The sequence below is a fragment of the Rhea pennata genome, chromosome 7 (assembly GCF_028389875.1).
Source record: "Rhea pennata isolate bPtePen1 chromosome 7, bPtePen1.pri, whole genome shotgun sequence".
Lineage (NCBI taxonomy): Eukaryota > Metazoa > Chordata > Aves > Rheiformes > Rheidae > Rhea > Rhea pennata.
Window position 1 is genome coordinate 32,735,335 of NC_084669.1, and position 24,014 is coordinate 32,759,348.

General features: G+C 38.5%; 1 protein-coding gene across 1 annotated transcript in view; it reads right to left on the reverse strand.

Annotated features, from left to right (window-relative positions):
• The window catches only part of FAM13C (family with sequence similarity 13 member C), a 108,599-nt gene that overhangs the window by 82,195 nt on the left and 2,390 nt on the right, over positions 1-24,014 (reverse strand). Inside the window, exons 2-5 of the mRNA XM_062580464.1 lie at positions 23,164-23,338; positions 22,819-23,028; positions 20,869-21,052; positions 14,777-14,912 (exon numbers count right to left, since the gene is read on the reverse strand). Coding sequence (XP_062436448.1) covers positions 14,777-14,912; positions 20,869-21,052; positions 22,819-23,028; positions 23,164-23,338 — 705 coding nt within the window. The remainder of the gene's footprint in view (positions 1-14,776; positions 14,913-20,868; positions 21,053-22,818; positions 23,029-23,163; positions 23,339-24,014) is intronic.

The window sequence follows — 24,014 nt, forward strand, 5'->3', positions numbered from 1 at the left end:
AACCTGTTATTGGCACATCTAAGACTTGCAATGAGTCTTTTCTCTTTACTAAAATTCTCAGCAATCATATTTAACCAGTGTCAAGCCCTCCACACACACACACACACACACATTCTGCTGTCCAGATGATAGGCAAGGTCTTTATTCTTAACGCCTACAGAAATATCACAAGCAGTGCTTTCTGTAAATGAAGTGCTGTCACTGCCTGGAAAATAGCTTATGCAGACAGACAACTTGGAGACATGGCACCTATATGGCTTTTCAAGAATGACATGAGCCAACAAACAATGCTTATTTTACACTGAAATCCAAATGAAACCCATCCCAAATTAAGCGTTTTTAAAAGGGCTGAAGAAGGTCTCCATCACACACACTTTCAGAATGTATGCTGATGTTCTATAGGGTGATCCAAGAAATGTAACATGCTGAAACTTGAGCCACAGCACTGGCAGAGAAATCCAGCTCTGCCTAACATGCAAGCTCACACAACAGCCAAGAAGAAAAGATGAAATGTTGTGGATGAAATTTAATTTCTTGGACAGGAAGCTCACTGCCTTGTGGCAAGAGGTGCAAAATAGGCAGCTAATGAAAAAGCGTATGAGGAAAAAAGTGAGGAGTGCTGCAAAACTGTCTACATCCTTTCAGATAAACTCCAGCAACACTGTCATAATTTCTTCCTTTCTCAAATGAACTCTTGTTGAAGGAGTTCAAAAAGAACAAAAATTTCCAAACAAATACACTCAAAAACACTGCAACGAGGCCAAGGTCAGAAAGGACTAAATTACAAAAATATTTTTATAAGTGACCATTGATACGTAACTCAAGCAACACAGCACATATTCAGAATGGCAAAGCTATCTACAAATGTTCAGTACCTAAAAGTATGACTTAATAGGTTTGAACATTTAAGTGACAACTTGGTGAAATTTGTGCTTTGCCCTGTTCTCAGCATCAGTCTGACTTTGTCACCTCACCAGTTTGCCTCTAACAAGAGTAGAAATAGATCTCTGGGGCGGCACCGTCCCAAAGTATGGAAACATCCCAGGTCTTAGAGCAACATAGCAAAGAGGATATCCCTCCTTTTCCCCATTAAGCACAAGCAAAGCAGAGACATTATAGACGATTTAACAGGAGATGAAAATCATATATTCTGCTTGCTATCTTCCTCCTATTGTGATGCATTTCCTTCCCTCCTTTTGGGTAAGAACAGTCCTGGACTGGAATTGCTTTCATTATTATAAAATTCTAATTTTAAAGCCCGTAATTCAGTGGAAGGTGGTGTTAACCAGCTAAGGTCTAGTCCATCCCCACTGAATGTAGAACAGCATCAATAAGAACAGTGTATTTGTGCTGACTGTATCATTATGCTAAAAACTAAGTAGGAAAACAAATCTCAGATTTAGTTGTGCCAGTTGAGTGAGAGAGAATTTCAGTCTGGCTTTGAAGAGATTTCCCATCATGGGTATAATAAATACTTCCCCAAAACATACTGAATGATGCACATAGCCATGATCAGTTTCAACTTTGATAAATTAGTATTTCTCACCTGAAAAACAGGCCTGGATGAAAACTGCCTAACTTTAACCCACACTGAGCAAGCAAAAAATTGTGCAATAAAGAGTACTAAGTCAGCAAAAGCTTACCAGAGCTATTGAAGTGCCTCCACAGTTGTCTCAAAATGGTAGAGGTGAAGGAGAAGTCTCAGGAAGACTTCAGTGAAGCTATAATATTTCATGAATAATTTGACCTCCTTAAGGAAAAAAAAATCCTTAAGTCTAACAATTTTTGCAGCTACTCTAATAGTATGGAAGGCTGGAAAGTATCAAGTATAGTGGCAGCAAACGAAGAGAATCCTTGTCTGTGGTATCACTGTGTTTTAGAGAAGAGCTTTATCAGCTGGTAAAGGAAAATTTGAAATGGGATATGGAAACATAATATTAAAAAAATTGCATATATCATATTGAACCATTAATTCAACTCATTCTGCAGTGTGCTTGTGTCTGCCAGGGCTGCAGTTAATAGAGAATGTATGAAACTCAGAATGCAATTAAGTCTTGGAAGAAGCACAGTTGGAGGCTATGGCAGTTTCTATAGCAACCTAAAAGGCTCAAGACTAGTAACGGGAGATTAACTTAAAGGCAAGATAAGTACATAAATATAGCTCTCATTTACCATTTTCTCTGCTTCCAAAGGTAACGTATTTTCCATTTAAACAATATAGAAATGCAGTCAGATATTATATTTGTTATTAATTTGGATAAAAAGTAATCTTTACAAGCATTCTATTAAAAATTCTGATAATTTCACAATCAGCAGAATCATACAAACTTCTCTAATTAATCGAATAAAAATGGAAAACACAAAACTTGAATGCTGCCGGAAGATTAGAGTAAGACTCTAAGATACAGAACATGACAGCCATAATAAGAGTTTGCTGATGCCAACGCACTATATACTTATGAACAAATCCTCTTGACGCAATTTTCTGGATTATGCTTCACACCAGGTTTTCAGTCTTGAGAACGGTAAGGGCAAGATACAAAAATATTTTTTTAATTTTTGTAAGCATCTCAGTCCATTTTTTAAAATTCTTTATCTTCAGTAAGACAGACAATATCGGAGAAACTTCATCCAATATTGTTCCTGACACTTAAGAGGTTTCAAAGGTTCAGCCAAGACTATGGTCCCCCTTTTAAATTCCTGTGCACCTTATAGATATAAAAAAAAGCGTACGTGTAAGAGATACCTTGACCACTGCTCTGCTGCAGTCAGTTGCTCACAAGCTGTTTTACTTGATCATTTAAAAACAAACAATAAATGCATAAGATATTCAGGAACATGTATCCAGGAAAAAACACATTCTTCCCCTAACTTCTATACCTTGTTGAACAGTGGGTATGACCACACTACCTCAGGTACTAGAAGCAGTTACATTAGCAAAATAGTCCAATCTAATCTACTCTATCCAAATTGCTGAGCTAGCTCTAGCACCTTTGCACAGCATTGGGATCCCTGCATAACTATGAATGTCAGAAAAATGCAAGAAAAATAGCTCATACTCATCAGTGAGTATAAGACACATATTCCAAGTTAATCCTAGCACAAACCTCCCGGGCTGATCCAAAGCATCAACAGTCTTTCCATAGAATTCATTAGACAGAAGTATCTAGAGTCATCTTTCCTTCTGGTGGTGAAATGGGAAGGATGCGTGATGGGAAAGTCCAGATACACAACTGTTCCTGGACTCACAGCCTGAGCTAACACATCACGCCAGACCCAGGGGCAATCCGGCTTAGCACGAACACCAAGCGAGTGGAGTCACCTGGATCAGGAAGCAACATACTCAAATTCAGATGAGGCTGCACTAGCCTCTTTTTTTCTCCCTTTCCACTCTAGCTACAAGGGGAAAAGTATTGTCTCTGCAAGAATCTGCATTACTTAGCTACATCTTAGTTAAACCATTTACAGGAAAGTTTATCTTGTGTTCCATTAGCTTTCTCCTCACATCCTGGTTCTTTCTTCTATAGCACTTGCTAATAATGTCTCCAGCCCCAGTCACACCCTTCCCGGGAAGTTTACGTCCTCCATTAGGTCAGTAACACCTCAACCGTGGCCTATGAGATGATGATTCTCTTGGTTTCTCACTTCAACGTATACTATGAAACAAAGATTCACAGGATATGATTTTTGTCTGGCTTGGAGACTGTCAGCTTGTTAGTCATGAGTCCAGCTTCCTATCAAGATCGATATAATTTCACTGACTGAAACGGGCTTACTCTCAATTCATATTAGTAAGATTTGAAAGCAAATGCCTTTCTTTTTTCTTTTTTTTTCCCAATCCTTCTCTGAATCTGAAAAGGGAGAACATATATCCCAGCAGTAACACTGGGTTTTGCATTGTTTTTCCCCTAGAGCTTATGCAAAAAGCTTGGGTGGGCTTTGTTCAATTTCTTTCCTGTAATAAGCTCTCAAATGGACATGCTTTCTTCTTTCTAATATCAGATGCCGAAGGAAACGTGGTTGCAAGCTTAAAGAGGGGTTGCTTTTTGAACTGTGACTGAAGAGTACATTTGGGAAGATAAAAAATCGTGAACACAGTCCAGAAATGAAAATATGAATATACAAATACTGGACAAGATGATGCTTGCAAACAATGCTAAAGATCCCTTTTGTTTTTAAAGGCAAAACCAACTTATATTAAAAGGCAAATCAGAAAACCAATGGAATTCACAGTTGTGTCAAATCAAGAATTTTCCTATTATTTAGGAGATTAACCTAAAAGCCCTTGTCTGACCTAGAATTTCATTTAGATCCTCAGGCTCTATTCCTTCAAAATGACAAGGGTCCTCCTTTCCTTTTGTGCTTACAACTAGTTAAACAGAGCAAAACAAAGCAAACTCCTAAACTCTCACTTGACAGGCTTAATCCTCATAAACAACTCCTATCTATAGTTCTAGCAGCTTTTACTAGACAGACTTCCTTCTTGAATATTCAGTGACAAGGCCTCCACATACTCCATATACTAATTTGGATTTACTTGCTTCACAGAGCTGTTTTGGTTTAAATTTGTTGACTTGTTGCCTGAGGATAAAATGCAGATACCCTGTAAAAAATTCAAGAGATCACCGTTGTATAATTCAAGATGTACGCTCCACTTTATCTAAGATACTCCAAGCTTCCCACAATAATATCCAAGCACCACCTAGAGTAATGAGATTGGCATAGCACTATCCACAATGGCACATGCTCTTTGCTTCTACTAGGGTAGAAGGTTGCCTATTGTATGTGTCGAGCACAAGAAAACAGTAAGCTGGCATTGTCTGTAAAAAGTGTATCTTTTCTGCTGTAAGTAAAATATTGTCTTGCAAAATGCCTTGAAAGCATTCCTAGTTCAGGAATAGTACTCTCTTCTTCACAAGATCATTCCAGAGTCAAAGTAGCTTTATTCAGGGAGACCCACCACATCACCTACACAAATCAAAGCAGAGGTGATACAGGTACAGGAATAACAATTTTACTAGCATATCCAGGCACCGACCCATTGATTTTCCAGGATTTTCCAATGATTTTTCCAGGAATTTTTCTTCTTACAAAATAAAGTTCACAACAAGAGCTGCCTCTGCAAAACCAGGCTGAGATGCATGGTGGTATGGAAAAAACCTTGCTGTTCCTCTCAATTCATTTCACTCCTCTGACCCGTTAGCTTTAATTAAATAAGGAACAAAAAATAAACATAAAAAGATCTCTCTAAGACCCAGTGTTTGTCCTACTTTGTAATATCAAGAGCTTCAAAAAAGGATAGAATATATTGTCACTTTTTAAAAAGGGAAAAAACTTGAGAGACTGAGAGGGAGAATACTTAAAGGGATTGTTGCACTTTCCAGAATGAACATGCTGCTATGAGTAAGTGACCTGCAACAGGGTCAGTAGACAACACCACTTGCAACTTCTTCATTGAAGTGATTGTCAGCTGATATTTACTGTATTCTTCTATTTTTCACTAGTAATTTTTTCCTCTCTTTCAACTAATTAAAGAGTCAGAGTTGAACACCAGGCAGGGGCAGTAGCAACCCTTCAACTCTAAAGGTAACTTAGATTAGAAAAAGAAATCCATGGTATTTAAAGATTCCAAAGAAGGGAACATCACATAGTGTAGTATTTAAGTGAGAAGAAACTGCACTAAAGAGATTCACCATTCCCCTCAGTATTCTTAAGAGGTCTTCTGTCCTTCAGCTGAAGTTATCATATCCTACTTTGGAGAGTTTTTTTTTTTCCTTCTACAGGCTGGTCATGGCAGTGCCAAGCTTCAAGAGAGACAGCTTAGTATTAAAAATGTTATCCTCTTTTTATGCATATAAAAAGATTTTGATTTTTTTTCTTTTAATTTGACTCAGTATGAACTTCTTTATTTAAATAAGGCAGCCCCTACACTGGAAGAAAATGCAACAACAAAAATTAGAAATATGTATCTCAAATCTTAGCAAAGGGCTTAAAAAAAGAAACTGGAGCAAAGCCTTGCAAAGTTTTGGGGAGTGTTTTTTTGTTTTTTTGTTTTTTTTCCCCCTAATCACCATTTAGGAAAATTCTAAGCATACATTTTAGAAACAATTTATCTGTGAGTTTTAAGCATAACTTATTTCACCTCCTCTCCTTTTTGTTGTAGACATTACAAAAAAATGTACTTTAGAAAGAATGATGATTACATGGATCTGGATTTAGATTTCATCTGTTTATGCTCTCCCTGGTCAGAAAGCATAGTGCACTTGTTACCATATGAATACAGGTGATAAGGTGGTAAAGAAATGAACATCATTTTCTGCTGCTAATAACTCATACTCAAGGCAGATCAAGAAGGTTATTCTTTTAGCTGACATGTCTGCCTGCAATTACAAATTTGCTAGAAGCTTCTTGGAAGATTTAGAATAAAGATGAAAAGACTATCTTCTTTGTAACATCCAAATTACTAAAGGCATGTGAAAAGAAAGCATGCTCAGCTTACTTGTTATCTACAACACAGCAGCCCGTTGGTTTGTCAGCAGCATTTTTTGCAAGTTGCCTAAGCTTCTAATGTGAACCATGCTTAGTGGTTACAAAGGGTAATTAAATAGATGCAGCTCTTCTATATCGTTTTCTAGCCAATTTAATATTAATTTTGAAGATAAATTTATCTTGCTCCCTCCCTTGGCCCAAGACATTTTGGTTAAGCCTAGAAAGCATTATGGAATATAAATGGTTAGCAAAATAGGTAGGAATTTGCCTAGACTAAACATTCAGAATATGAAAGCAAAAGTTGGAAGAAAAGTAAAGCAGTCGATCAGATATTTAATCACGGAAATACTCCATTCATCCATCATTCCTTGCAACTGAGCAGTAGATATATGGCTATATTTTGCTAGTGAAAATATGCAAAAGGTAAGCATACTTAAAAGTACTGTACGGATTTGAATAACAGTGTACAGTATAAATTTAAGTTTAGCTTACTGTTTATTATTGCTGAATGGTCCTCCTGTATTGATTAGTGAAAAGGATTATAAAGCTCAAAGATATTCACACAGTTCCCAGTGAATTTTAAAACAGAATTAGAAGGTTGATAATTGAAACAATATGGGAGGAAGAGTCTTTAATCACAATTTCTTCACTTGTTTTCCAATGTTCAATGAAAATATCAAAACCATCATGTAGGCACTTCGGTATATCAAGGTTTCTTTTTTATAGTAATTATTTTCTTCTAATTAAGTCCCATTCAGCTTAATGCTTTGCATGGGACAAAATATATATAAATAAAACACAAAAAAACCCTAAAGCTGTAGAGTTTGGGCTGTATAAAGAAATCCTACTAGGACGAAACGTCACCTCCTGTTGTCTTCTACTAACACCCACCTATTTATCCAGCATGCCTATCCTCAATGTTTACAGGGCAATCGGCTGTATCCTGACCTGGCACAGAGGCCTCTTTCCTGCCTACAGTCAGAGAGGCCCCAGCATCCCTTTGCTTGGGAAATTCCTAGTGCCAGGTGCCAACCAGAGGGATAGACAGAAGGGTGCAAGTTTAACTCCTAGTTTCTGACCGTGGCTTTGGCAATCGGCACTCCCCTCCTCCCCCTTCTGCAGGGCAGGCCACGCTCCCCGAGGACCAGTGGTGGTACAAGGCTTTCCTGAAAGAGCTGAAAGCTCAGCTCCCACAGCTACTCTTATGAGAATCCTGGAGACAGCAGCAGCTCCTGCTCATATTTCCAGCAGTGCACCGAAACAGAGGCTGGATGGTGTGGCAGCAGTCCTTGGACTTGCTCATTCTCTTCATAAATGCTTATGGAAAAATTCAGCCCAAATTAATATCCTTTAACGTGATCATCTCCAGACACAGGCAACTAACCAGTCATTGGCAGAACAGCCTAGGGCCCAAGCTATTATTTCCCTACTAGCCAGAATCATTGCATGCTCATCTGCAGTCTTCAGGGAATAGTGCAACATCTACTTAAAGAAGATGGTCAGCAGAAATTCAAAAATCAGAATTAAGGCTGTTGACAGACTCTCAGCTTCCATAGCCCATGTGATCAATCACACAGGCCAACCTGCGTGTGCAAAGCTGAACTGCAATAATGTTTGTTTAAAATAAAAAATGGCCTTTGAGCAGACTAGAAACGCATCTGGAAAAAAAGCACGTAAGGAGGTGTTATTTGTTCCTACTAAAACTTTCTGAAGCATCACGATAATTTTTCCACAATATTTTTACAGGCTCTTTTTCTGGTTAATCCTTCCTATTTTTTCAACAAATCATTTAAGAAAATAAAGATATATTGGGCTAAGAACCCTGGGGAACAGGAGTAGCATGCATCTTTGCCATCCATTTCCTCTCGTTTCTCATGTTTTTGGTCTGCTGCATTTGTATTTTTATTATAGGAATATTTCATCCTTTTCCTTTTTCAGAGCAAAAGGAAAAGGTACCCAGTATTTAGTTTGATAGCTCTAGAAACTATTTAACAGAAATGCAGACTCATGAACACAACTTCCTTTTTGACATGAAGCAAAGAAACTAAAAACTCTACAGGAAAATCCCAAATAAGCTGGGAGAGAGTGAATCTGCATTAGGCTGTAAGACAGTTGCATGCTTTCAAGATTCAGCCATGCCTTTCTTCATGCAGCTACACTTAAACACTCATCATATGCTCCTGGCAGCTGATATTGCACAAGTTCTGCAGCCTTTAGTTTTATAGGACTAACGAACAATTAAATTACAGAAGAAAAAAAACCTATGTAAGCACTTCAGCATGTTTATATCTTCGCTGGGACAGGCCTTGTAAACTCATTAAAGAGGAACAAAGTAGTCTTGGAACTGAGGCAAGCAGAGGGGGGGAAGGACCTGAGAGGAAGGTGTGGATTGACAATATGCCTATTAAATTCACTGCTGCATAGCTCCACCTAGCAGATGCCCTGAGTTTCTATGAAGACTATAGTGGGGTTTTTTTTGTTTGTTTGTTTTTTTGTTTGTTTGTTTGTTTTTAAGGAGGATTTTCTTCTTTTGATTTTTCCTGACAATGAAATTTTTCTGAGGTTAGACTTTTATTTTACATTGCTTGTCTGCTTCTCTGTAAAGCTCTCCCATTCCCATCCCTACCCTTGCATGAACTGAAAGACTACCAAGGCTTTAAAAGAATGGCTTTCTCTCTCTCTCTCTCTCATTATTATAGCCAATGGCAAGTAAAAGCCTGAAATATTTCGATGCTTACATATCACAAGCCCTTCAGTAAAAATACTTTTAATTTCCCAAGGGATGAATTTCCTCTGCTGTTATTCTGGCAAAAAGTCCTGATGGAATAAATCAAGTTGCTCATGTACACCAAAGAAAAGGAATACAAAAGTGGTAACAAATGTTACTGATGATCTTGACGAGGAAAGAAAGGTGACACTATATAAAATAAAATAAAGAAGGCCTGCATTTCATAATGGTTTGGAAGTGAATTTATACCCTTCCTTCACGCTTCTCTGAGAAAGGGATGGGCTGATGCTCTGCTATATTAGCAGAAACGTAATACCTAATTTTAAGGCAGGTACTCAAAACTAAAACATATTAAAGAGTTATGTTCAAAGCAAATATGTCTTGGGAGTGACAGAGAACAATGCTGACACCAAGTGGAAGAAAACTCAGCCAGCTTCAGTGTCTACTGCAGACCTGAGACATGAAAATCTGAGAGCTGCAAGTCCTTGGTTTGGTGGTAAATTTTTAGCACATCAGAGCAAGACCACACAGCTCCTTTGAAAGTAGAAATTTTTGTCATCCCCATGTGGAAACCAGCCGATTAATTATTATTCTCTTCCTGGTAGTGTAGATGAGCATAGTAAGCAAAGCCAGCAACCAGCGGCCGCTCTAAACATACGGAGTATTACTCTCCTGCACCAACTGCATATAATACTCCTTAATCTGTAATCAATATAAACTCTGCAAGTGCGACTACAGTAGGGCTTTTCAGATGTTCTGTTCACAACAAAACTGAGCATAAGCATTCACAGACTGAAAAGTAACCCAGACAGCTCTCCGCTGACAGCTCTTCCTCAGCAAGTCTCCGTATGAACATTTTTCCAAGGCAGGAAAGGTATACACGGGTGACTAGTTTTAGAAAGACCTTCCCCTCCCACTCACTTTATATCATTTTGAATTACTGAATGACAGAAGACAGTGACAGAAGACTGTAATAAGCTAAGGTGATCATTGCACCTCTGTTCTTGCACATCCCTTACAAAACCACAGGATTTGAATTTGACCAACAGGATTTCAATCAGACCAAGTACCCTCTTCCATGCTCAAGCCACTCGCAGCAGTAAAGCTCAGCTGACGGCACACTTCGCATCACATGCAGTACACCTCCTGCTGCCAATATTCTTTCCTAGCGCAGCCTTCACCAGCCAAAGAAACCCCAGACTAGGTATTGGGGATGCAAAGGGGGAGAGAGAGAGAAAAGGAGATAGTAGCAAATTCCAGTAAGTCACAGAAGGGAGTTAAAATCCAACAGCAGTCTCCCAGAGCAGTTGTCTGGAAAACTCCCCAGCAATGCTGAGGCAAACATTAAGGTAGCAGCATTCCCTCTATATGTCGCTGCTTGGTAAAAATGGGTACGAGGTACATCCCTCCTTTTAGAGATACAGACTGCCAATAACAGGAAGGTGCGCTGCAAGTCACGGGCTTGGCACAGAAACACCACCTTACTTGTGCCGTTCCTCCCCCACTGGCAGATAGGCTCTGGCACTGAAGATCCAGAACTAGTAGTGAATGCTCCAGGCATATTCACTTTGTTCATTTGCTTTCTGTCACACTTACCCAGGGTACAGTGCACTTCATCAAATCCTTATGGCTATAATCAATAAAACACACTCTACTGCTTTTCCAGAAGAAAAATTACATCCTTACAATTTATTGCCCACAACTTTTGTGGTGATCCAGGTCCTACTTTGATCCTAAATGTAGGGCATTTTTTTAATCCAGTCTTCTGGCTTAGGTATTACACAAACACAAAACTAAAACTTAATGTTAAATGAGTCCATGCTTTTGCTAAATTTACAAAGGTTAAAAAAACACATTTTTGTGGAAGGGGAAGTAATACAAAGAAATCCTTCTATAACATAACAGCAGTCCCTCCAAAGCATTGATAAATCCCCTGGCATTTCATGTGGGATATATGGGATTTGCTATGTTCATGTGCAAACTCAACTAAAATTTCTCTTTGCTAAGCAAAGAACTTAAATGAAAAAAATAGTCAAGATCTGTACCAGTTTAAACTAAGTAAATATTGCTATAGCCACAAAAATGAATGGAGCAATGTTCTGCTATCCAGGCGAAATGACTTTGACAAGATACTTTAATCTAACCTGGAAATTTCAGTTTATAGAATAATGAGCTCCTGTTTGTTGGTTTGTTTTTTTGTTTTTGTTTTGTTTTGAAGATTTCAACTAATTTCACAAGCATTGTCATGGGATTACTAAAGGAAAATTAAGTCATGACACTTAAGTCATTAGCCATCCTCTAAATTGAGGACAGTCTATCTAGGAGACTACAATTCTTTTTTTCTGGCAACTTCGGATAAAAGGGAGGCACGACATGTTTTCACAAAATTGCATTAATGCTGAAACACGCACTTCCTCTTTGAAAGAGGCCAAAACCCCAAGATTGTCAAAACCCTCTAGACCACAAAAGCCTTCCCAACAAAACCATAATTCAAATAGATAAAGTCTCCTTGAAATACTTAGTTATAGCATTTCAACCAACTCAAAACCATGCTGCATAGTTTCAGAAAACAGCTCAGAGGTGGCCATGGCCGACTTGCAGGTCTAGGGAAGAGCTTCCCTGGCACAGGATGTCCCCTCCCTTTACCAGCCCCCAGGGTCTTTGCACTTGCTTTATAACATGGTTCCACTACTGCTGGGACTAAATAGATAGGATCCACTTAACAGGCAGTCCCTGTAGCCTTGTAAAGTGAAACACGCATAAAAGATAAAGGAATAAAACTAGAAATGAACGTTATTTCCTTAAGGAGTAGGCTTTCCTTCTAGTTAATCCCATGCATTGATGGAGAGGCATGCAGTGGCTTGTACGCACCCACAAAGTCAGCTTCTGTTTGTCAGCAGGACAAAGGCAGCATGCATAATTCAGGAAGCATTTTTCTATGATTTCTGTACAGAAATGGGATATGAAAAAAACCTGTTCGTCTAGATGCAAAAGTCAACTTTATCTGGAACGTAAGATTCAGAAATAAGGAGAGTAAAGAGCATGACAAAATGCTATAAGCAAGGTTGACTCGTAATTTAATTACATTACAGGAGCTTAGCTAATCTGCACTTTCAACACAGTTAGTGACATGCTTCAGGTTGAACACAACTATCAGAGAGACCTCAGGTCAAAACAAACACTGAATTGTCTAACTTCTTTTTTTAAGAATGATTTAAATAAAACAGGAAAATCAGTTCAGTATTAAAACAGCTTGTGAACTAGGACAGATTACAGAATCACTTTACATGCTAGGGGACATTAAAAGTCTGTCAGAATTTTACAGCATTCCAACTACATATTAAGAAGAAAAAAATAAGATGCAAAACATACAGTGACAGGAAAGAGGTCAGACTAAAACACAGAGTAGCTTAGATTTATCTTTTAAACCATTATCTTTAGATGGAAGAGATGGGTGTACGTGGTCTACAACTCAACACAGAATAATAGTTTTGAACTACTGGACTGGTACTTTGAAAAAATCATTTTTCCCCAAAATTTTCTTCCTCGATTCAGTCATCCTGAATCAGACTGCAGAGGTAGAGTAGACGGGATGAAAGGGACTGTTACTGTTGCACACTCTCAGCACTTCAAGGCGTACTATGAGCTCTGCCCAGGAGCAGTGGCTCTTATCTTTCTCAGGCTACAAACTACAGATCTGAAGGCAAAGTACAAGTTAGCTGCGTGGCATGCCTGCCAGATTACTATGGCTTTAATTTGTTAAGGCTCTACTAATTAGGGCAGCATCTAAGGCAGCAATGAGGCACTAGTCTGGACACAAGTATCAATGTAACTGCTTTAAGTTATTTCAAGAGAAACAGCCAATAAAAGCAAGTTTCATTTCCAGGAAGCAACAAGGGATCTATGCTAGATTTGCCATTTCACTTTTTGTTTACTTTGTTGGAACTACTGCATACACTTTTAATGTTTAGTTTGTAAACCTAACTTTAATGTTTCCAGTTTAACAGACTTTGAGCAATTGTTATATTATGAATGATGATGGATATCTATCCAATGCGCTGGGTTCCCTGCCAGAAATTACAAAAACAAGATCAACCAGAGAGGACTGAATTCCCTTCTCACCCACAGATATGATTTCTTTCATAAGCTTACCTCAGAGCAGGAGAGTGCCTCATGGCTATGCCTTGTCTGGGATTTTATTAAAGAACTTGAAAGGATCTTTTCAGCAGATTTCTTTCCCACATCACCACAATCCCAGACAGACTGTGACATTTTGCAGAATTACAGGGAGTGAAGTTGCTTCTAAAACAAAGGTGTTGCAATAGAAAGCCAGAGCTCCTGGCTTCTCTAACTCCTTCCAGCTTCCTTTAGCTGCTGATGCTTCTTATTCTACCTAGTTTTATACGCTGGGGCAGACACAATGGGATAGCTAACATTCTGATCTTGGATAATCTGATCTTGGATAATCGTTTGAGTACAGGTTGCAGGAATTCTCAATGACAGTACCGGCATCAGCCATCTTTAGGTGGAGAAGTGTGAGGGGAGCTAGAGCTGTGGGCTCCAACACTGTTTTCCATTAAACAGCCCTAGTTTTAGACTAGGGCCATATCCTGTAACACAGGAGGAATATGTCAGAAACATTCTCATATTGGCATGTTTTGTCTGTTGCACCTAAGGTTATACAGGAATTATTTTAAAAGAGGTGTTCCAAGGAGCAAGACACAAGGTATTAAAGTCCCAGTACTGTTCTGGGATATATAATATGCTATAAATACTGAATGTCACTTTGTACTAGAAGTCCACTGGCTTTTCTTATCAGAGATACGTGGAGAGAGAAGCTGAGGAAGTAAGGAGTCACAAACACAAGCACCATGACCTAGAGTTACACTCAGTGCAAATCTCTCATAACACTTCACCTGATCTGGCATGCTAGGACTACTGAAATAGTCCTAGACTGCAGGAATATGTGGTAACTTCATGGTGCAGTATTAGAATGCGGGTTTTCCTACTATATTTCCCTCAAGCTTTTTTCCAATAAAAGATTTCTTGTTAACTAGTTTATCATTCTTCTTTCACCAGGAGGTTTTTGACAAACATGGCAAACAAGGAATCAAAGTATTGTGTCATTTTAGAAAAAATATGTCCAAGGAGAGGTTGAAACACTCACTGACTTTTGAAAAGGTGAGAGAGATTTCACTCTTCTGCTTTGGCTTTCCTGCTTCACCAATGTACAGCCAAACATACACACACAAACTCGCACACAGTATTTTTCTTGAAGAAAAATCCAGTGGCATTGATGAAGTAAAGATATTTCAAGTGGAAGAAGTTGGGAATTTATTCTTTACCTTTCACTCTTCCACTTGCATTCTTTACAAAATCAGAAATTTAAACACTCATGTTTCCCTTCCAGCTTTGGCATGCAACTAATATTTGCATTGCTGGCAACAAGCTATAGTCATTCATTACTCTATGCATAAGCAAATACATTTGCACCCGTAGGTTATAATCTAGCAAAACACTTTCAATTCCTTGCTGAATCAATTAATGTAACTTTCTTACCTGAGGATCGTCTGCTTGTCTTGGTGAGAAACAAGGGTTCAAATCAACAAAAAGCATCTCATAGTGTTGAAGCAAATACAGTAGGAAGCTATTGCAAAGCTTTTGTTCTTCACAAGCCAAGGGACTCACGGGGATCCTAAGGGAAGAGCAAGTTGATTAAGCTTAACAGATCACAGGTAAGTGATAAGTCACCCAGGGAACCCTCCAGTACCCTTAATAATTCAGCAAAGCAGCCAGCTGGGAGACTGGATAAAATGGTGCTCCAGTACCATTTCCAAAAGGTGACCACTGGGGCAAGGATTGTCTTCATTTGGTGGGAACATAATGCTGGTAGCCTCACAGTGATGAAGTCTCAGTTTGATGTTGTGGTTTACATTACATTGAATCTTTTGAGGCAGCGTAACAAAATAGCCAGAACCTAGTAATAATTCAGCCATGTAGTTCATAAAAATCAAGGATGAAGAGGGCAAAAAATCCCAGGAACCTGCCACCACTCAGTGGTTTAGAAATTGTTCTGGGGGTGGAAGAGAGTTGTGCTGTTCCAGCTTAGCTTACAAGGGTGAAATTTAACAACTGGAATCATATCTTATTGTCAAAATTGTCTGGAAAAAACACTAGGTAAAAATCTGATCACTGTAAAGATTTATGATTTCACAGACTACAGTCACATGCACTAGAATATTGGATCCTTGCATTAATGTTTTCCATGTGTGTCTGCACATATGTGCATGCATGTGTGTTTTTAAGTAGTAGTTGTACTATACCTGCAAATAGTCCAAGTTGGAATCATTTAATTAAAGTCAGGGTATTCATTATGTGGAATTGTAATCTCATTTCCTGAAGAAACTATGTATTCACCTCATGAACCATCTGTGGGCTTGGAGGACATTTACATAAATGCTGTCGACTAATCCAGCTTCTTCAGCCATGCTGCACCAGCTCAATTCCACCCAGAACAATTTTAATATTTAAACAAGAAATTCATAAACTCTAGAGGCTAAAGCAGACATGCACAAATCATTCTTCTGTCTGTCAAATCAGGCAGTATATTTGTTATTCATTTGTGATTTTTAAAGTAAAAATACACACACTGGGTTCAGATCACGTGCTTTCATTTATCTACTCTTTTATAAACTTACTATTGTCTCTGTAAGAACTTGAGTTTGGGTTCCTTTTGAATGAGGATGGTTTAAGTAGAATTAAATACAATTATAAATAGGTATGAACTCAGAAAGATTTACAGGACAAACTACTGTGTCGTTTCTCCTTTTTGGATCCCTCTTTCTCAGAGTATACTCACAGTCCACCCCCCCCCTCCCCCCCCCCAAAAAAAAAAGTCCTAAGCACTAAGTACTGGCTCACTGTGCAACAGCCATTCCTGCATAAAGCAGTCCTAACAGATTATTCATAGCTTATCCAAATATTAACACCCTCAATTTACAAGCCATACAAGCAATCTTTTTAGTTCCTTGCCTTCTTTTTCAGCTTCTTTAACTTACACATTGGTTCCCTAATCCATCTCTACCTACTGTTAACTCCTTACTGGCCAGGAGCACTCCACAGTTGTTTGTGAGGATAAAGAGCTTTCTCTCCCTTCTTGCCAGGAGCCCTCTTTCCTTTACTAGCAGCCTATGTCTTGGGCACCTACTTCTCAATCACAATGGAAATAAAAGAAGAAAGAGTCACATTCTCAATTCAACTTAAAACAAATCATAGCTGCACTCTGGGGTATGATTCTCCACTTAGCTCCAAATATCAATGTCTTCTCATCCTCAGACAGTCATGGGTGACAATACAACAATAATACAAACTGTGGAAAATACATTTCTACGCATCCACATTTACAGAATGACTTCCAATTAATTTAGTAAAACAGTCACTTACTGCCTCTTCGGATACTTCCGCTGATAGGCAGCATAGCTATATTGTCAGGCTGGCAGTAGAGGAAACATACTCACATGCTGCTGAACCCAGGAACACATTAATAGGAAGAGCACAGCTACTAGGTAGGTACTTCACACACATACGCCATAATCGCTTTTAGTGCGAATCACACTCACTACAAGGGATAACGATTAAAATTTGATCAACAGTAATCAACTACTGATTTCCTTGAGAGAACTGAGATCTTTCAAAAAGTTGCTCTGCCGCAAATGCAAGCTAAAACATCCAGAGTTTACGCCTTGGCTTTTTTCAGATCTGCTAAGATTCCTGCTGGCTTGTGTATGAACATCAGGCCAGCAAGTCTCTAAATTTACAGAAAGAATAAGTCAAAGTGAGTGAAAGAAAAGAGATAGTTGGCTAGTATCTTTATGCACTCATGGAACAATTGCTTATTAACATTATTAGCAGAAATCGATTTACCAATATAAGGCATAACAAAGTACCCACAGAAATTCAAGTGGTATCAGTCTAATCTCTGATAAAACACTTTCTCCTCAAACAACAAGTGCACCAGTGCGAGGAGAGACCAGCTGATAAGAGAAGGATGAAGAGCAATAGAAATAAATATGTCAGAGGATGAGCAGAAAGATATCAATAGTGGAAGGTGGTTTAAAAGTAGAGCTTAGCAAAGAAAGTCCAGGCAGTAGCCAGTCTGACACCTGACCCATGAATTACTTTTTTGGTTCCCTTACATACAAGAAGGTGAGAACAGGAATGTGGCATCATGCAGATGTTAAGATTGAAGTCTCAAAAGATAAGAAGATGATGCCAGGGTAAAAAAATCGAAAAGGAACGCAATCTTGGAGGTGCTGGAGGAGCAACTACTCAACAGTGAAGATAGCTTTATTTAGTATCTCAGGGAGAAAAATAGCATGAGGGAGGACGGCTGGCAGAAGAAACCAGGAAGGTGTGGTTTGCCAAGATAACTGAAGCAAAATTATAACATTTTATTCAGTCATGCTTTTCCTGAAATTTACCACCTTGTCTTATTCCCAACTTTGGGTCTTACTCCTGCTTTGGGTCCCATCACCCTGAACAGGGACAGGAAGTATAAACACTAGAAATATTATAACAGAATAGCTCCAATATGAAGATTATTTCAACCAAAGATTCAAAACAAGCAGCATTAAAGTAAGGTGCTGCAACAGATTAAAAATAAAGGAGAGAGTTTGTTTAACACTGTTTCCACGTGAACAGTGATACTAGTTCTCTAGCATTTAAAACTCAGGATAATAAGAGCTTTCTGTGATTCTGTAATGAGACTTCCAATCTAATACTTGTACTAAGGCTTATATTTTGTGTGTTGCAATTACTGTAGCTACTAACTGTGAAGAATATGCAGCTTAGTTTTGTAAAGTGTAATCAGCAGCAAGTTTTATATTCTACTTTTGTGTCCCCAAGGCCCATATATGTTCCATGTTCCAAGTACTGAATATTCAAACTCAGTCACTTCACCGAAACTACAGACATGACAGGTCTCTACAGATAAGTGTCAACAGATTGAGACAGGGGATAATGATAGGTAGAATTTACACTTGAATATAAATAGATCAACACTTCAAAATACAGAGGGTTATATAATCTACTCTGCTTTGCTTTGCTAAAGTCAAAGGAGGGAAAAGTAATTGCATGATGATGCAAATTGCCAGAATACACACAGAACAGTTTTAACACCTATGGCAGTTAGTGTCTTAAGTGCAGTTAACATTAGACCCCAAAAGTTATTTCCAACAATTGCATGGCATATACATCATAGCAAACTAGACATGGAGTTGCTTTTCCACAGCTTTCATGCTTTAACTTAATAAATACAGCAATGACTATTTAACTTGTCTTACTTTTCAGACTTTGGGTGCCAAATGTTTAATAACGTTCTGGTTAATTGCACTATAAATCTTGCTCAGAAAGACATAAAGGAAATGTATGACTTCATTCTCTATGTTGGTGGACTTGGCTTGCTGCATTTGAGTACCTTTAAAGTTTGCTCTTATTCAGAAGGATACAAATAGTTTACTCTGAATCATTAGAAGCCTTATGTCACTTCACAGGAAGTACTACAACAATCTCATTGAGAGAATATGACAGTTGCAAGGCTCTGCCCCTACACCCAACTCCAAAAAGGTGATTCTGCATAATCTTAGGAGGCAACTCTGAAAGGGCAACACTAGCTATACATTTCAAAAAGAGATCAGCTCTAGATTTACCAGTTTCTCTCCAGAGCTGGCGAGATCAAGATGTTAATAAAAAGCTGGAGATAATGTTCAGAGGGCAGATGCACTTCTATTTATGGTAGCTGAATTGTCTTGACAAGTCACTCTAGCAAAGACACCAGGGAAGTCTGACGCTGACTGTTTTCAAGACCTCTCAGTCAGGTCATTGCCCCAAACATTTGCTTTAGCATTAAGTATACTTCAAAAAAACAAAGGGGCCTGCTGAGAAGTAGCTGGATCATCACCCAAAACCACTTGAGATGCTTAAAAACTGAACCATCTCATCAATCAGATAGCCTACTGGACTCTTCTGTGGAAATAGTGAAATCAGTGGGTATAGAATCATAGAATGGTAAGGTTGGAAGGGACCTCGGGAGATTATTAGTCCAACCCTCAGCATAGCCCCGTACGGGGATTGAACCCACAGCCTTGGCATTAGCAGCACCACACTCTAACCAACAGTATAGTTTCAATGAACTTGGGAACAGACATAAAAGAATAAAATCAAGTACTTTGTATGTGTGTGTGTGTTCATTTGTGTGCGTGCGCGCGCACACACACACAGCCCATGTGATGGTGAAGGGGGCCTGATGTCAGGAGAGTGAAGGCAATGCTGTTTTTTTCAAGTTAGTACTGGGGTCAAGAGCACAGGTTTTTGGAGAAGGCCCCATAGCATCAGCCCTCTATATATTACAACCAAAAAATATCACCATCCAACTAATCTAGATACTGGAAGTAAGCCTTATCTACCTACAACAATTTTCTAATTTTAGCACCCAGCTATTAAAGAACTCAGGTTTTAGTTCTGTAATTGCTCTGCTTCATCACTAAACACCCTCCATGGTAAAAGCCTATTCTCACAGGACTGAATGGTATAACTCCTACCACACACTCTTTAATTCATACCTGCAAAGATTATAAACTGGTACAACATCTGGCAATAAGCCTATGGAGCAGGTAAGAAGAGGCAAATGCAGAAGCCCTCAGGAAACAGCAGCAAAGTTTAATAGGTTCACAAAACAAAATATATCATTGATCTCTATTATACTTGGTACTAATTTTGCTGAATATATCTTTCTAATAACTTACTTTCCTTGCTATACAAAAAAGTGAAAATTAGCAAGGCTTTTATTACTGCATAAAAAAATATCAACTCTTAACACGGAAATAATGGAACATGGCATTGGCTTATAGTTCACCTTAAGCTAGAATGGCTATGAGCCACTAAAAAAAGGTTGCTTGCAAAACTGTAAGACAGGTACGATGATTTTAACATCCTCTTGTGTTAACATGAAGGACAGGATAAAGAACTAAATCATTCCAGTTTCACTGGAAAATCCACTGCTGTCCAAAACCACTCTAGGCTGTTTCTTCTCACTACCTTGACTTGTCTGACATAGGCCCTGCCATCCTTCCTTTTTTAACATTTACTACCTGCAAGCTCTGGCAGCCTCTGTCCCCCTCAGAGAGCAACTTGCATTCTGGTGGCAATGGCATATCCAAACATTGCTTGACAAGGGGAGAATGAAATACTTCTCTTTCTTCATAGACAAGAGTTCTTTCTCTCATATCAAATGCTATTACAAGGTCAGAATCAGTCTTGACTTCTCAGAATCAATGTCATTACTACGTAGCCTCCACAGCTAGCACACGGTTTGCTAGGAAAACAGAAATACTTCTCATCCGAGGGCTTTCTACCCCCCAATCCCTCTTCAATGGTTTCATACTTGAAGCTGTCTCTATACTTCAAGGGCCTAACAGAGCCACGGTGATCAGCCAGCTCAGTCTGTTCTTATCTGCCCAAAATACATCATGTAGTCATTTAACTTTCAAAACATTGTACTTAGTGTTAGATGAATAGTTGTGACAAAAAGCCTTATTTTTAAGTGTGATCTAGTAGCACCACTAAAAATAGCCAAATAGAAGCAGAGTACTCACTTAAAAAAAGCAGGCCCAAACACAATGGCTAGGTTTTCCAGAGTCATGAAATTCACTGCGCTGTGTGTTGATACCTTTAACAGGAAAGCAGCCAGGAACTGAAGGAGGCTGTGATGGGCTTTGGGCAAGCTGCTGAGTAACTGTCTCAGATTCTTTATACATTCTGCTGTGTTGATTTCATGCTCTGTAAAACATAAGTTATTAACATACATAGATATTCCCAATAATAACATGATTACAAAGACTGGCATGATTACAGAACTAGAAAAGGTTTTAAAATATACTAGAATAAGATAAAAAATAAATGTACTAAATGAAGAATTTCTACACTCAGTTTTGACAATTATTTTTGCACATTAAGTGTCATAGACTTTACAGATATTGGGCTTTATATACTATGCTTCTGCTATTCTTTTGTTACTACAGAAGAATCCTTTTTTTAGAATCCTACAGAAGAAGCTTTTTTTAAATGGAGTTGCAGACAATAATTGTGAACCTTAATCCTTAAAGCCAATTTAAAAGTGTTATAAGTTTGTCAGCCTTAATTATCCCCAGAGATTTGGCACATGCTGCATGATTCTCATTAAGAGAAACAAGCAATTTGTACCCTTTCAGCTCCATATCAGTCTTCATTTCCTGACTAACTGGTAGCTTTCAGTCTCAAAGCATCTTTGCTCTATAAATATGCAACTATAGTTACACAAGAGATGCTTAAAAATCTAAATGGGGATATTCAGCATTTCCTTGTTTCTCATTCTTCAAGGAAGAGTTCCAAGCCAAAAAATGCATTCATATACAACTCTTTGATCACCAGTTGAGAATTAATATGATAAAGCCTCCTGCATTACTAGAACTGAAAACACAGTACTGCTCAATGACCAGCAGCTGATGCTCAAATAGATCTCCAGGACATATTTGGGAGGCTCTGACATTGTGAATGGCAAATCATACCTTAAAGGGCAATTCTATCCCTAAGAAATATATTCCATAAAGGCCAAAACTGGTATTGTTCAATCTTTTAATAAATTATCTGAAAAATGGGATGGAGGAGGGGAAAAAAAAACACCAAGAAGAGTAACTGAGTAAAACTGTTCAGAGTCAACAAAGCAAAGTGACTGCAAAATATCTTTCCCAGCTGTTGAAAGGGTTTTTTTGTTTGTTTGTTTGTTTTTTAACATGGACATAACATGGCACTTAGTAGACGAAGTTTGAACAAAAGCAATCCAAAGTCAAACCCACAAACTCTTCTTGTTTGTATGCAAACAGCTGAATTAGTTATCAGTCAAAATGATTGGGCACAATTGTCTGAAAGCATTAGCTAAGTGATTAATGGCAGTGTTTTATTTGCTTTTCTGCAATTAGGAATTATAGATATGAATATGGAACTAGACAGTATATTGCTGGAGGCACCCAATTTGGCTTTGCTTTTCAAACATTTCATGCCACTCCACTTACTGCTGCCCAAGGAAAACTAGTAAAAAAGTAGGAACAGAGATGTAAAGAAGGACTTCTGTACAAGGAAAGGTTAAATAGATAGGAAGGGTTCAGCTTGGAAGACAGAAGTGAGGCATGCATATCTAAAGGCATGAACAGTCTTAAAATGCTGATTAGATTAAAAGAGATTAAAATTAGATTAAAAATAGAAATGGTATTCCAAGATGTGGCAAGACATCAAGTTTAAAAAGAGAACATGCAGAGGAGGTACCACCTCAAAGAATACAGGACTGGACTGCAGAATGCCTTGCCACGGGATGTTGTGAAGTCTGAAAGTGTTAATGAATTCAAAAAAGGGATTAGGCAAAGTTAATTGAAGATAGGTCCATCAAGAGCAATTAAACATCATTATCAGGCTAAGGTAACTCTTAAGTTCTTGCTTACCAGGAAGATACAAAGAACATATCTGTTACCGTTAGAGAACGGACAGTACCTTGGCAGGTGCTCATTCCATACCTTGGAAAGCTTTTAGAAAGTCAGCACATAAGTGGTCTGGAAAAACAGCCACGGGGAGTTCCTTCAGAAAGACTTTCAGTAGACTGGCAACAGAATCAACATCTCCATCATTAATAAGGTCTACTTTTTCCCCTTGGTTGTATTTCCGCTTCAATTCCTTGACTGTATTCACTGAGCCATTGATTCGAAATATACCTACATGCTCCAGACCTGTTTGGCAAGAAATATAAAACAGCAGGCAATGGTTGCATTACTTGTGCTATAAGTACTGTACCTCAAAAAGCAAAAAATAAGAGTTCATCTAAGAGAGCTTAACAACTATAAAAACAGAAAATACAAACTCACCAAATACTTCTAGGTATTCCACCATCTGTGTCACAAGAAAGGGAACTCCACATTGTGGTGCATCCTGCATGAGAGTTTCTAGAGAAACACCAAATGTACTTCTTTCTTTTTTGAACTGGAGATCTGGTGTGACTTTATTTGTTGTTTGCTTAACTCGAATAGAAGATAATGATTTCTGGGGAATAAAAATAGATAAGTGATAAACAGAAGTTGGATTTTATCATTACACTTTAGCTACTACTTTGTCTTCATTTAGGCATCTTAGTACAGATTTTACCTCCACTACACATTCCTAAAATAATAATATCAGCGATAGAGCTGAGGTAAGACCTGCAACTGGATAGATCCAAATGAGACCCATGGGTGCCTGAATCTGCTCAAGTCCAAAATTTAAATGCTAGAAGTCTTCCCCTGTTCAGTGCCAAAGAACAAGAGCTTACTGTCATGTGACCCGGGAGACTGTTACTTTGCTTCTAAACTTTCCCAGACCTTTGTTGCAGCAAGACTCTCCACTCCTACTTATACTCCAGGAAAAATGCACTGCTTTATTAAAACTACAAGACCCTTGAATTACAAAACATTTTCTTTACATATGTATGCACTCATGGGTCTGAACCACTCCTGAAACAAAACAACCACCACATAATTTTCTAAAACACAGCTAAAGAAATTGTATTTACAACAGGTGAATGTCAGAGGGCTAGACCACTCAGGAATGGGGTGTCTGGATCAGGGCAAACGCCCTGTTTAGCATGGGGAGGGATGTGTTGCTGAACCCCTCTCTCTGGGCAGAGCCCTAACACGTCAGGCAAAGGCTGACCTAATGCTAGTGCATAACTTTCTTATTTCAG